General features: G+C 36.4%; 1 protein-coding gene across 1 annotated transcript in view; it reads right to left on the bottom strand.

Annotated features, from left to right (window-relative positions):
• Window positions 1-13,440, bottom strand: part of gli2b (GLI family zinc finger 2b) — a 59,776-nt gene extending 46,336 nt beyond the window's left edge. The window contains exons 1-3 of the mRNA XM_073826371.1: window positions 13,383-13,440; window positions 7,156-7,311; window positions 6,747-6,852 (exon numbers count right to left, since the gene is read on the bottom strand). Of these exons, the coding sequence (XP_073682472.1) occupies window positions 6,747-6,852; window positions 7,156-7,311; window positions 13,383-13,440 (320 nt within the window). The remainder of the gene's footprint in view (window positions 1-6,746; window positions 6,853-7,155; window positions 7,312-13,382) is intronic.
• Window positions 13,441-13,730: the final 290 nt, after the last annotated feature.

Below are 13,730 nucleotides of genomic sequence, written 5' to 3'. Positions count from 1 at the left end.
AAAAAGTATGGCGAATGGACTGCTGAGGACTGGGGCAAAGTCATATTCTCCGATGAAGCCTCTTTCCGATTGTTTGGGGCATCTGGAAAAAGGCTTGTCCGGAGAAGAAAAGGTGAGCGCTACCATCAGTCCTGTGTCATGCCAACAGTAAAGCATCCTGAGACCATTCATGTGTGGGGTTGCTTCTCATCCAAGGGAGTGGGCTCACTCACAGTTTTGCCCAAAAACACAGCCATGAATAAAGAATGGTACCAAAACACCCTCCAACAGCAACTTCTTCCAACAATCCAACAACAGTTTGGTGAAGAACAATGCATTTTCCAGCACGATGGAGCACCGTGCCATAAGGCAAAAGTGATAACTAAGTGGCTCGGGGACCAAAACGTTGACATTTTGGGTCCATGGCCTGGAAACTCCCCAGATCTTAATCCCATTGAGAACTTGTGGTCAATCCTCAAGAGGCGGGTGGACAAACAAAAACCCACTAATTCTGACAAACTCCAAGAAGTGATTATGAAAGAATGGGTTGCTATCAGTCAGGATTTGGCCCAGAAGTTGATTGAGAGCATGCCCAGTCCAATTGCAGAGAAGGGCCAACACTGCAAATACTGACTCTTTGCATAAATGTCATGTAATTGTCGATAAAAGCCTTTGAAACGTATAAAGTGCTTGTAATTATATTTCAGTACTTCACAGAAACAACTGAAACAAAGATCTAAAAGCAGTTGAGCAGCAAACTTTGTGAAAACTAATATTTGTGTTTTCTCAAAACTTTTGGCCACAACTGTATATATAGCATCTAAATGTCAGTGTATATGTCCACAAGTTTGTAAAGTATGTGTAAGCACCAACTAAAACCTACTGTATACTGATGTACTACTAGCTGTATCTGTGTGTGTGTGTGTGTGTGTGTGTGTGTGTGTGTGTGTGTGTGCGGTGCCAGTGATAAATTGCTGTATGACAGGAACTCGTCTCTACCTGGGGGCTGATACTCTGATTTAGATAAATCACATTTCTGCCAGAGAGCTATAGCGCACACACACACACACACACACACACACACACACACACACACACACACACACACACACACACACACACACACAGTCCCCAAACTCTCACAGAACAAACAATACTTCCATACTTCCTCAAACACAAACACAAGCAGAGGACACCGACCTACATACTAACACCGCTCCAGATGAATGATGCTTCACGTCACACCTCAACAGAGAAAACATGACGCCTGGTTTGAGTCTCACACAATTTGACTGCCATCGAAACATACAGTATTACTATATTACTATTATTAGAATTATTGTACGGTAATAGTATTGCACAGGAATTATTATTGTAATACGGAAAATATATATAGAGTTGAGGTCAAAGTTTACATGCACCTTGCAAGATCTGCAAAATGTTAATTATTTGTGACCCTGGACCACAAAACCAGTCATAAGGTTAAATTTTACAAAACTGAGATGTATACATCATATGAAAGCTCAATAAATAAGCTTTTTATTGATGTATGGTTTGTTAGGATAGGACAATATTTGGCCGAGATACATCTATTTGAAAATCTGGAATCTGAGGGTGCAAAAAAAAATCAAAATACTGAGAAAATCACCTTTAAAGTTTTCAAAATTAAGTTCTTAACAATGCATATTACTAATCAAAAATTACATTTTGATATATTTATAGTAGGAATTTTACAAAAAATCTTCATGGAACATGATCTTTACTTAATTTCTTAATGATTTTTGGCATAAAAGAAAAATCAATAATTTTGACCCATACAATGTATTTTTGGCTATTGCTACAATTATACCCCAGCGACTTAAGACTGGTTTTGTGGTCCAGGGTCACATTTTAGCAAAATAGGGGGATCATATGAAATGCATGTTATTTTTTATTTAGTACCGACCTGAATAAGATATTTGACATAAAAGACATTTATAATACACAAGAGAAAATAATAAAAATTACCTTGTTCAAAAGTTTACATATACTTGGTTCTTAATAATGTGTTGTTAACTAAATGAACCAAGCTGCAAATCATCATATTAGAATGATTTCTGAAGGATCATGTGACACTTAAGACTAAAGTAATGATGCTGAAAATTCAGCTTTGATCACAGAAATAAATTACATTTTAAAATATACTCAAATACAAAGCAGTTTTTTTAAACAGTAAAAACATTTCACAATTTTACAGTTTTTACTGTGCTTTGGATCAAATAAATGCAGGCTTTAAAAACATTAAAATCATCTTACTTTTCAAAAACTTTTGACTGGAAGTGTATATATTTAGCATCTAAATTTCTAAAATTGTGGGGGTTTTTTTTGTTTAGTGATAGTTGTTCACGAGTCCCTTGTTTGTCCCGAATCCTTCAGGTCTCACAAATTCTTTGATTTTCCAGCATTTTTGTGCATTTGAACTCTTTCCATCAATAACTATGATTTTGAGATCCATCTTGTCACACTGAGGACAACTAAGGGACTCATATGCAACTATTACAGAAGGTTTAAACACTTATTGATGCTCTAGAAAGAAAAATTATGCATTTAGGCTTTCGGGTGAAAACTTTTGGAATGTGAAGATCAGCATGAATTTAACTTATTTCGTCTTATGGGGAAAATATACTCTTTTATAGCGTCTAAAGGGCACTACTAAGTAAAAAAATATGATATTTAGGCAAAATAAGACACGTAACACATCTTCATTCTGTTCAAAAGTTTTCACCCCCCAGCTCTTAATGCATTGTTTTTCCTTCTGGAGCATCAGTGAGCGTTTGAACCTTCTGTAATAGTTGCATATGAGTCCTTCAGTTGTCCTCAAAGTGAAAAGATGGATCTTAAAATCATACAGTCATTATTGGAAAGGGTTCAAATACACAGAAATGCTGGAAAACCAAAGAATTTGTGGGATCTAAAGGATTTTTCTGAAGAACAGCAGGCAACAAGAGACTCATGAACAAACAAAAAACACAGCTGTGGATCATTCAGGAAACAACAGAGTAATAAGAATCAGCAGGGTCATTTTTATAAATTCAACTATAATTTTCTATGGTGAACTATATTTAAACATCTTTTATGTGAAATATCTTATTCAGCTCTGTACTAAATAAAAAATAACATGCATTTTGTATGATCCCTCTTATTTTGCTAAAATAATAAGAAAACATTTTCAACTCAACTTGCAAAAGAATGCAAGTGCATTACGCTTTCACAAACTTTTGACTAAACCACAGATGTGAAACACTCCCTCAAAGCATTTTCCCCACAGCATCGGAGCACTGGAAGCGTCCTGTCGTCTCGCCGGAAGCTTTCTGACACTCTCTTGGACGAGAAGCGACGCTGACAAGTGGGAGGTTCGTTTCGGAGGAGTCACTGGCGCTCTCTTCCCTCCGCCTGGGAGAATTCCCACGGCGCTCCTGTCCTCTACGCAGATGAATCGCACCGTCCGTTGTCATTTCAGCCAGCTCCAAGAAAAAAAAGCTACCTTTTCTCCCCCTCGCTTTGTCAAACGGAAGAAAAAAAATGAAGAAGGAAAGCAAGATATCCATAGGGGAAGCTTCCTACGGCCGCTCGCCTGACAGCGCTGACAAAATAACCAGCGCCCTCATTATTTTATATGCAAACAATGATAAAACGAACTGTATGGAGATGTCATGTTAGACAATCAGCTCGGAGACCCTTGACATGCCGCCCGGCGACTGTAACAAAGTGTCCCGGCTTGCCACGGGCGACACCGCGCTTAATTTGCTGCACAATGTCCCTGTAATTAGATGAATTTGGCTCAGGCAGAGGAAAAGACAGCCAGATCAAGGTCTTGATGAATTAGGGGTCCACTGTCAAGATCAAATCACATTAATCAAGGCGAGCGAGTGTTGAGACAGCTAGTCTCCCCCCAACGCGGCCCTACGCGTGATGAATAGGCTAGCTGCTAGCGGGCCGACCGAATGTATCACCATCAAAATCTGTGAATTTAAATGTAACAACGCTACTTCGAGAATTCTATCGATTTATTCTGCTCTTTTAAGATAAACCTTCCTTCGAGCCTCCAGACCCCGTTTCAAAAAAGACGAGGAGGGAAAATAAGCTCCGTGCCGCTGTATTTAAAGAAAAACAACAAAGTGTAACTTCAAAAAGTAGCTCGGCCCACTTTATGTTCTGCTTCTACAATACCGCCGCCGATATGCTGGAAAACTCATGTGGGACGGATGAAGCGCTGAAGGTCTGGAGGTTAACCTACATTACTGTTGCGGCTCGACACACCTGAACCGGAGGATGCTGGGAGAATCGAAGAGCTGGACGATTAAGAAACCTTAGGAAAGAGAAAAACCTTTGGAATATCTCAACTGTTTCTCCTGGACAGCAATGAGACCAAATGCTGACTTCTCTGGAGTTTCAGAATTGATCTCAAGATTTTTTCATCAGAGTCTGCAATCAAAAGTCAGAGAACTCCATAATTTCTCATGAGAATCTCAAATGTGCTCAGTGCTTTCCACCCAATTTTGTTTAAAAGTTCAAGTTATCAATACGAGCTCAAACACTTCTCATCGAATTCTACCAAGATCAAATAATCTGAGATTTAATCAGCAAGCTATTTTTACAGGATTGTGCACGTGATTTATAGACATGGTTTTTCGTAAAAAAAAAATGTGTAGAGAAACATCTGAGACTAAATTGAAACCTAAATGAAAATAAACCATAAACTCATCCTTAAGTCTAAATTGATACCTAAATGAAACAAAGCCAAAAACTTCCAGACTCTCACATTTCTCATTGAAATCTCAAATGTGGCTGATCCAGAGTTTCTCATCAAATTCTCAAATGAAATCAGTCTGTTTATAAGTCAAAGATCTCAAACATTTCTCGTCAACCTCAAATGATCTAAACTACTGTGCACATGCTAATTTGGAAGGTTTATACACAATTTATGTGAACAGTTGACTCACTGAGCAATAAAACGGCATACTAATAGGTGACCCTGGACCACAAAACCAGTCATAAGGTTAAATTTGACAAAACTGAGATTTATACATCATATGAAAGCTCAATAAATAAGCTTTCTGTTGATGTATGGTTTGTTAGGATAGGACAATATTTGGCCGAGATACATCAATTTGAAATCAGGAATCTGAGGATGCAAAAAAATCAAAAATACTGATAAAATCACCTTTAAAGTTGTCCAAATTAGGTTCTTAACAATGCATATTACAAATCAAAAATTACATTTTGATATGTTTACAGTAGGAATTTTACAAAAAAAATCTTAATGGAACATCATGAACTTTACTTAATTTCTTAATGATTTTTGGCATAAAATAAAAATAAAAAATTTTGACCCATGCAATGTATTTTTGGCTATTGCTACAAATATACCCCAGCGACTTAAGACTGGTTTTGTGGTCCAGGGTCACATAGCATACTGCTTTCCTTAAGATAACGTACACACCGAACATGAAGACAAGTCAGTTCCACAAAAAAAAAAAAAGATTCCCGGTCAACATAATGATTTCATAGGAATGTAACATCTGAGACTAAATTGACACCTAAATTAAACAAAACCAAAAACTCAACAAAGCTTTAAGATTGTCCCCTGTAATCTTAAATGTGTCTGATCCAGAGTTTTCAGCAGAGATCTCAACAATGCCCTCAGCTTTTTTCAAGACACCAAAGTCTCAATACGAACTCAATAATTTCTCATAAACCTTGACTTAATAAAAAAGCTGAAAGTTAAAATAGTTCCAAAAAAGTCCTGAGATATGAAAGAGCAATCCGTGAGCGATAAAACTTCATAACCATAGCATACTGCTTTCCTTAAGATAACTTTCTGAAGTACACGCCAAACCTGAAGACAAGTCAGTTCCGCAAAATAACCTTAGAAACTAAGTAAGTTGCTCTGGAAAGAGCATCTGCTCAATGCCTTAAAGGTAAAATGTTAAACGAAAGAATTAAGTGAGACGAAGATGAGAGAAGAAAAGTTTATATTCTTATAACTTAAATTCTGAAATGAAAACAGTATGTTTATAAGTCAGAGTTCTCAAACATTTCTCATCAAATAACTTTTTATTAAAGACACTAAAGTCTGAATATGAACTCAATCATTTCTCATCAACCTCAAATGATCTAAACTACTGTCCGCATGCTAATTTTGCAGGTTTATACACAATTTAAACAGTTGACTTAATAAAAAAGTTGAAAGCTTTCCAAAAAAGCAATCTATGACGCAATAATGCTTTCCATAAGATAAGTTTCTGAAGTACACGCCAAACCTGAACACAAGTCAGTTCCGCAAAATAACCTTAGAAACTAAGTACGTTGCTCTGGAAAGAGCATCTGCTCAATGCCTTAAAGGTAAAATGTTAAACGAAAGAATTAAGTGAGACGAAGATGAGAGAAGAAAAGTTTATATTCTCCTCTCCAGATGTTTGATCCAGTGAGCTGCACTAATCTCTTTCCTGGACTTGAGATTTACCCGGCCTCGAGTTTTGCATCTGGCACAGAAACAAGACAAGGCTTTATACGTTTTCTAAACGGTTAAACCAAGAAATGAAGCATCAAAAGCATGTGTCGGTCATTTCGGGATCACCTGATTACCCCGCATTTGATGCATGTCTGCTTGCATTCTGACCGCAGGGATAAACAAAGCAAGCGCTTTATTTGCGAGCGCACAGATTATTTATATTCACAAACACTGAGAACCAGAGCCAGAAACGGAGAGAGGGCCGCAGGCTTACCCGTGCAAAGCGTGGAGCGCATGGGGTTCGTAGTGGTATCTCCCCTCGTGGTGACGCACGTCGATGGGGATGGGAGAATGGAAAGTCGGGAAGATGTGATGAGGGCCTGCGAGAGAGAAAGGGAGAGTTGAGAAAAAGCCAAGACTTTCAAAAAAGAAATTTCAAAGGCAACAGCGCTACAATAAAGTAACATGAATTTCAGAGCGCGCTGAGCAGTTTCGTGTAAAATGTTGGCACTATCACACAAGAGTGGAGGAATAAATAAATAATCAAAGTATCCTAAGAAATCCTACATCCCCAACATAAAAGATATCCAACTGGGCTTTTGACAAAGACCTGCAGCTAGACGCTCTTTGAACTCGCACAGATGATGGACGTTGCGAAGGAAAAAACCATCCGGGACGCAAACCGGGGCTGACAGTGCAGGGAGAGAATATTCCTCGGCCCGGCATCGTTGCCTCACGCTGGGCCGCACCAACCGGAGCATCTCCCTGCTGAACCCACACTGATCCGAACTGAGTCCACTGAGTCCGTGACGCTTCGAAACGAAGGTGCCAGGGCGAGCCTTTGAAATCAAAAAGCTCGCTAATGAGAGACAGTTTCTCGACTAAAAGCTGTTGCCCGTTTGCCTCGGCGTTTTACAGTCTGGCGTTTCTTTTCATCACAACTCCTTTGGCTGGATCCTTTTATTTGAGCCCGAAGAGAATCAGAATCAGCACTTTCCTGCTATAAAGCCTCAGTTGGCTCGGGACGTCCCGTTAAAGGCCAACAGGGCTTCATTAGCAGTTATGATAACGGGAAACCACAGTCGACGGTTTCCTTGCCATATGCAAAGAGCGGTTCGCAACGGTAAAGTCTTAACTAGCTTTGCTCTCTAATTAGTCTTTCGCTTCTGGAGCTCCTTCAGACTTTTCATAAAGGCATACAAACAAACGGGAAAAGTCAAAGCAGGTTTAAAAGCTTTCCTGTTTTTTTAGGTTTTCACATTTTCTAACAAAAAATTGCCTGGGTATCTGATTACATGTAATCTGAATCAGTGTTGTTTTTGACAACCATCTCAGATTTAGTCTTAGTCTTAGTCTTTTGGACTAAAATGCTTCTTAGTTTTAGTCAAATTTTAGTCACTTCTATATGTGATAGTTTTAGTCCAATTTTAGTCGACGAAAAGTCAAAAAGGTTTTAGTCTAGTTTTAGTCAATAAACTGGGGGAAAAGTAGTCTTTTAACAAATTAATGTAGGTCAGTAAGTATTTTGCTGTTGGGTAGTGTCACTTATAAGTTGTGAAAATAGCAGATCTATAGTTCAACACAATGTGAGCTTCCGGATCGACTATTTTCACCAATAATTACAATAATGAAGGTATGTTTTAGAACATAAAAGACAAACAAGGATAGAATGATAAAACGGCTTGTCATACTAGTATAGCAAAGAGTATTTAATGCTAAAACGGCTTGCCATAGCGTCAGATACGTTTTAAGTTTTGATTGGCATGCACAATAAGCGGAAATGTCATGCATTTTAAACGTCTGACGGACCACCCACTAACATTTTCGTCTATTCTCGTCTCGTCAACGAAAACTCACACACGTCTCGTCATGTTTTAGTCATCAACGAGCCATTTTTATCTCGTCATCGTCTCGTTATCGTCATGAAAAAAAGTGGCGTCAATGAAATGATTTCGTCATCGTTGACGAAAACAACACTGATCTGAATGATGTAATCAGACACAAAAATCGTATAATTAGAGTATATTACATTATATAACGCTCATAATCTGATTACAGTTACTTTTTATTACATACACTGTAAAAAGTTTTCACCAGGTTCAACTTAAAAACCTAAGTTCAGCAGCTGCCTTAAGTTTTTAAGTTAAATCAGCTTAAAACTACAAGTCATTTTAACTTATTACAATAAAAATGAGTTGATATAACTTGTGAGTTTAAATGAGTTTAAATGAGTTGATCTAGCTTAAAATCTTAAGGCAGCTGCTAAACTTAAGTTTTTAAGTTGAAACTGGTAAAAACTTTTTACAGTGTATTGTTCACAATTTATTATTTATTAATTATCAATAAATTTCAAATTGTGTGCCATGCCGTTTAGTTTTGACTACACTTGATACCATAGAAGAGCCTTTTTTGTTTAAATGGTTCTATAAAGAACTTTTTAGATCAAATGAACCTTTCTGTTTCACAAAAGGTTCTTTGTGGTGAAAGAATGGTTCTTCAAGGCAATTAAAAAGTAAGAAAGAAAATAGTTTCTTTAAAGAACCTTTGACTGAATGGTTGTTTGTGGAACCAAAAATTGTTCTTCTATGGCATCGCTGTGAAGAAACTTTTAAAGCACCTTTATTTTTAAGAGTGTACACTGCAAAAAATGATCCAAAAAAAAATGTTTTATTATTTTTTTATTTACTCAGCCTTACTTTGTTGCAAACCTGAATTTGTTTCTTCTGTTGAACATAAAAGACATTTTGAGTAATGTTGTGAAAAACAAAAAAATACTATGGAAGTCAACTGTTTGGTTACCAAAAGTCTATAAAATATGTATATATTTTTTGTGTTCAACAGAAGATGGAAACTTGAAAAAATAAATAAATTCAAGTCAATTATTCACATTCAAACTGAGATATTTTGCAAGATGTCGTCAGAGGTTAAGATTTTTCAGTCAAAATTTGTCCTAAAGTCATGCAATTTGTCCAATTTCATGAAACTTTTATGATGTTTTCATTTAGGATGCATAATAAATAATCAAAATTTTCTTAGTTAAAACAAGTAGAAATATCTGTCAATGGTAAAATCCTAAGTAGCTTTCCTTTCTAATTAGTCTTTCGCTTCTGGAGCTCCTTCAGACTTTTCATAAAGGGAAAAAAACAAACGGGAGAAGTCAAAGCAGGTTTAAAAGCTTTCCCGTTTTTTAGGTTTTCACATTTTCTAATAAAAAATAAGCATTATGTAATCTGCATGATGTACTCAGATTACAAAAAATCTTGTAATTAGAGTATATTACATGATATAATGCTCATAATAAGATTACAGTTACTTTTTATGGATTACATCATGATTACATATTCACACAATGGCAGTAAATCATTTATAACTGACTGATCATCAATAACTATAAAGCAAAAAATGATTTTCTTTCTCAGTATTTTTGTCTTCTAGTCTTGTTTTCTAGTATAAATATAAAAGAATTCTTGAATCAGGATTCAAAAAGTATCACAAAACAAGTTTCTAATTTTGTGATACTTTTATGGTGTTTTTCATCCATTTGGAGGCTAAAGGGATAGTTCATCCAAAAATGTTTAATTTACTCAGCCATTGACTTTCACAGGGAAAAAAAAATACTATGGAAGTCAATCGGGAACCAGCAACTGTTTGATTACCAAAATTCTTCAAAATATATTTTTTTGGGTTCAACAGAAGATGGAAACTTAAAATAATAATAATAATAATAATAATAATAATAATAATAATTTTGAAGTCATTTATTCACATTAATGTTTTTTTTAAACCTTCAAAACAACACAAACTGAGATGTATTTGGCATATATTTTTGCTTGCTTTAAGCAAAAAGTAACACATTTTTAATTTTTTTTTTTTCAGAAAACAGGACAAAATTGCTTAAGTTTTTTTATTTATCAAATGAATGCTGATCCAAGAATTTTTTGTTATTTAGACTAGAAAACCTTTTTTTGTTATGTAAATAAATTAGCAAATCATGCTTCTGAATTTGGATGAAAATAGCACCTCTCAAACAATTAGACCATGTATTAAACATATAATGGAATATGTACTTCCCATTTGTTTTTTATATCAATATGGTATGTTTAAAACAAGTTAGATAAAAAAAAAAGTAATCTAAAAAGTAGTTCAAATGCATTAAATGTGACCCTGGACCACAAAACCAGTCATAAAGGTAAATTTTATGTAATTAAGATTTATACATAAAAAAGAATGAAAAAAGCTGAATAAATAAGCTTTCCATTGATGTATGATTTGTAAGGATAGAACAATATTTGGCCCTGGATATGTGACCCTGGACCACAAAACCAGTCTCAAGTCGCTGGGGTATATTTCTTGTAGCAATAGCCAAAAATACATAGTATGGGTCAAAATTATTGATTTTTCTTTTATGCCAAAAATCATTAGGAAATTAAGTAAAAATCATATTCCATGAAGATTTTTTGTAAAATTCCTACTATAAATATATCAAAATGTAATTTTTGATTAGTAATATGCATTGTTAAGAACTTAATTTGGACAACTTTAAAGGTGATTTTCTCAGTATTTAGATTTTTTTGCACCCTTAGATTCCAGATTTTCAAATAGTTGCATCTCGGCCAAATATTGTCCTATCCTAACAAACAATATCTCAGATATATCAATAGAAAGCTTATTTATTGAGCTTTCATATGTTGTATACATCTCAGTTTTGTAAAATTTAACCTTACGACTGGTTTTGTGGTCCAAGGTCACATATAGCTATTTGAAAATCTGAAATCTGAGGGTGCAAAAAAAAAATCTAAATATTGATAAAATTGCCTTTAAAGTTGTCCAAATTAAGTTTTGATATATTTACAGTAAGAAATTTACAAATTATCTTGATAGAACAGTAACTAGTAATGCTTGACTTAGCAGGAATGAGAGGAGGGTAAAGGAATCAGCTGATCTCTGGACTGTATTAACATTCTTTAGGGCGGCAGCAGCAGTGGGAGGGTGAGGGGTGACCTGTGGAGGTCAAGGGTCACGGGTCATTATCCACACCTGGGGTTCTCAGCAGCTCCTCCAGAGGATTTGTACGCTCAACAGAAGCGGTGTGAGTCAGCAGTCTCTCACACTCTCACTCTCTCTGCTTCTCTGTCAATTTGTTCATACCCTTCAGAATGGCAGACGAGAGCGTCCCGAAGGACAGGAAATGACCCGCTGCTTTTCCTGTCTCGCTCTTTCACTTCACATTTACATAATGTAAAACTTAAAGAGATAGCGTACCAAAAATAACAAAACTGGAGTCGTTTATTCACCTTTATGGTGATACAAACCTAAGAGGAACACAAACGGAGATGTTTTGCAGAATGACGAGGGGAAGATTTTTCAGCCCTTTCTACAAATCTAAAAATATTTTAATAAATAAATATAAATAAGTATTTTGAAGAAAGTTGGGAACCAGACAGTTGCTGGTAGCCATTGACTTCCATAGGGAAAAAAATACTGTGGCGGTCAATGGGTACCAGCAACTGTTTACCAAAATGCTTCAAAATATCTTGGAAATAAAAAAGTTAATTAAAGTCATTTATTCACACTGATGTTTTCAAAACATTCAACAGAAGACAAACTGAGATGTTTTGCAGAATGAGGTAAAGATTTTTCAGTCAAAAATGACAAAATACTATGATGCTTTTATGGTGTTTTTAATCAGTTTGAGCTTAAAGAGATATTTCTCCCCCAAATTTTTTTTATCTTTTTATTTACCGACCCTTATGTTGTTCAAAAACCCTAATATCTTTCTTCTATTGAACATTAAAGACATTTTGAGGAATGTTGGGAACCAAACAGTTGCTGGTACCCATTGACTTCCATTCCCTATGGAAGTCAATGGATACCAGCAACTGTTTGGTTACCAACATTCTTCAAAATATCTTCTCGTGTTCAACAGAAGATGAAAACCCTCGACAGAACATAAACTGAGATGTTTTGCAGAATGTCTTCAGAGATGAAGATAAAAAAAAAGAAAGATAAAATGCAATTTTTCTAATTTTGTGACAATTTTATGGTCTTTTTTATCCATTTTGGTGCTTACAGGGATAGTTCACCCCAATTTTTTTTTTTTTTTTTTACTCACCCTAATGTTGCTTCAAACCCAAATTTCTTTCTTCTGTTGAACATTAAAGACATTTTGAGGAATGCTGGGAGCCAGACAGTTGCTGGTAGCCATTGACTTCCATAGGGTAAAAATACTATGGAAGTCAATGGGTACCAGCAACCATTTGGTTGCGAACATTCTTTACAATACCTTCTTTTGCGCTCAGCAGATGGAAACTTAAACGGAAGTGCACTGAGAAAATTTTATGTTTTCCAAACCTTCGACAGAACACAAGATTTTTCAGTCAGTAATGACAAAATTCTCACTAAAAGAACAAGTTTATGCTGTTTTTAGTCTGTTTTAAAGCCTAACAGCATGAGCATTCTGCTAAACATGTCATTTTGTGTTTGTACAGAAGATATAAAGACATGAAGGTGATTAGATGACACACAAGTTTTCATTTTTAGGCTATCTGTCGCTTTACGTTGCACTCAAGATTACTTTGCTTGAATAAACTCAACCTGTTCTGTGCTGTTCATCTTCCGAAGGAGAAACTGAAATGCTGAGATCAGTTACTCAGACATGACCATAAGTGATCATTACTTGTACAGTCTGCTGATTTGGCGTGTTTTTAGTGCAATCAAATCAGCTGCGTGACTAGCCAGAGTCATGTGCTTCCTTTATAGTATTTGTCATGGAAAATGCCTCAGGTTGCCTTTAATTGACGAAAAACACCATAAAAACACACCTGAGATGCACTACAGTAATGCCATACAGCTGTGGAAAGCACACCAGTCGTCTAAAACACGCAACTGGAGCACGAATCTCAGGTCTGACCTTTAGATAGCAGAGAAACGGAGAAGCTCGGCCCGTAAACGCTGCGAGGAGGCTGCATTCAGCGCCCGGCCGCAGTTAATGCGCCATTACTAATGCAGCAGGTGAATTATTGCAGGGGCCGATGGGAAGAGAGGTCGAGGACAAAGAGAAGGAGTGAAGTGGGTCAGCAGAACATGACGGAGCCGCCGCAGGAATTCTCCCGCGCTGAAGTCACGGACCACCGCATGAATCCTAATCACGCGGGTCCGGTTAAGGCCGACTTTGCGCTTTAATCACGACGTCGGAGGAGGAGGAGATGCAAAAATAAAACGGGGGAAAGACACAAACTAGGGTAATTGGAAGCATGAA

The sequence above is a fragment of the Garra rufa genome, chromosome 20 (genome assembly GCF_049309525.1).
Source record: "Garra rufa chromosome 20, GarRuf1.0, whole genome shotgun sequence".
NCBI lineage: Eukaryota > Metazoa > Chordata > Actinopteri > Cypriniformes > Cyprinidae > Garra > Garra rufa.
This window is presented reverse-complemented; position numbering and strand designations above follow the sequence as displayed.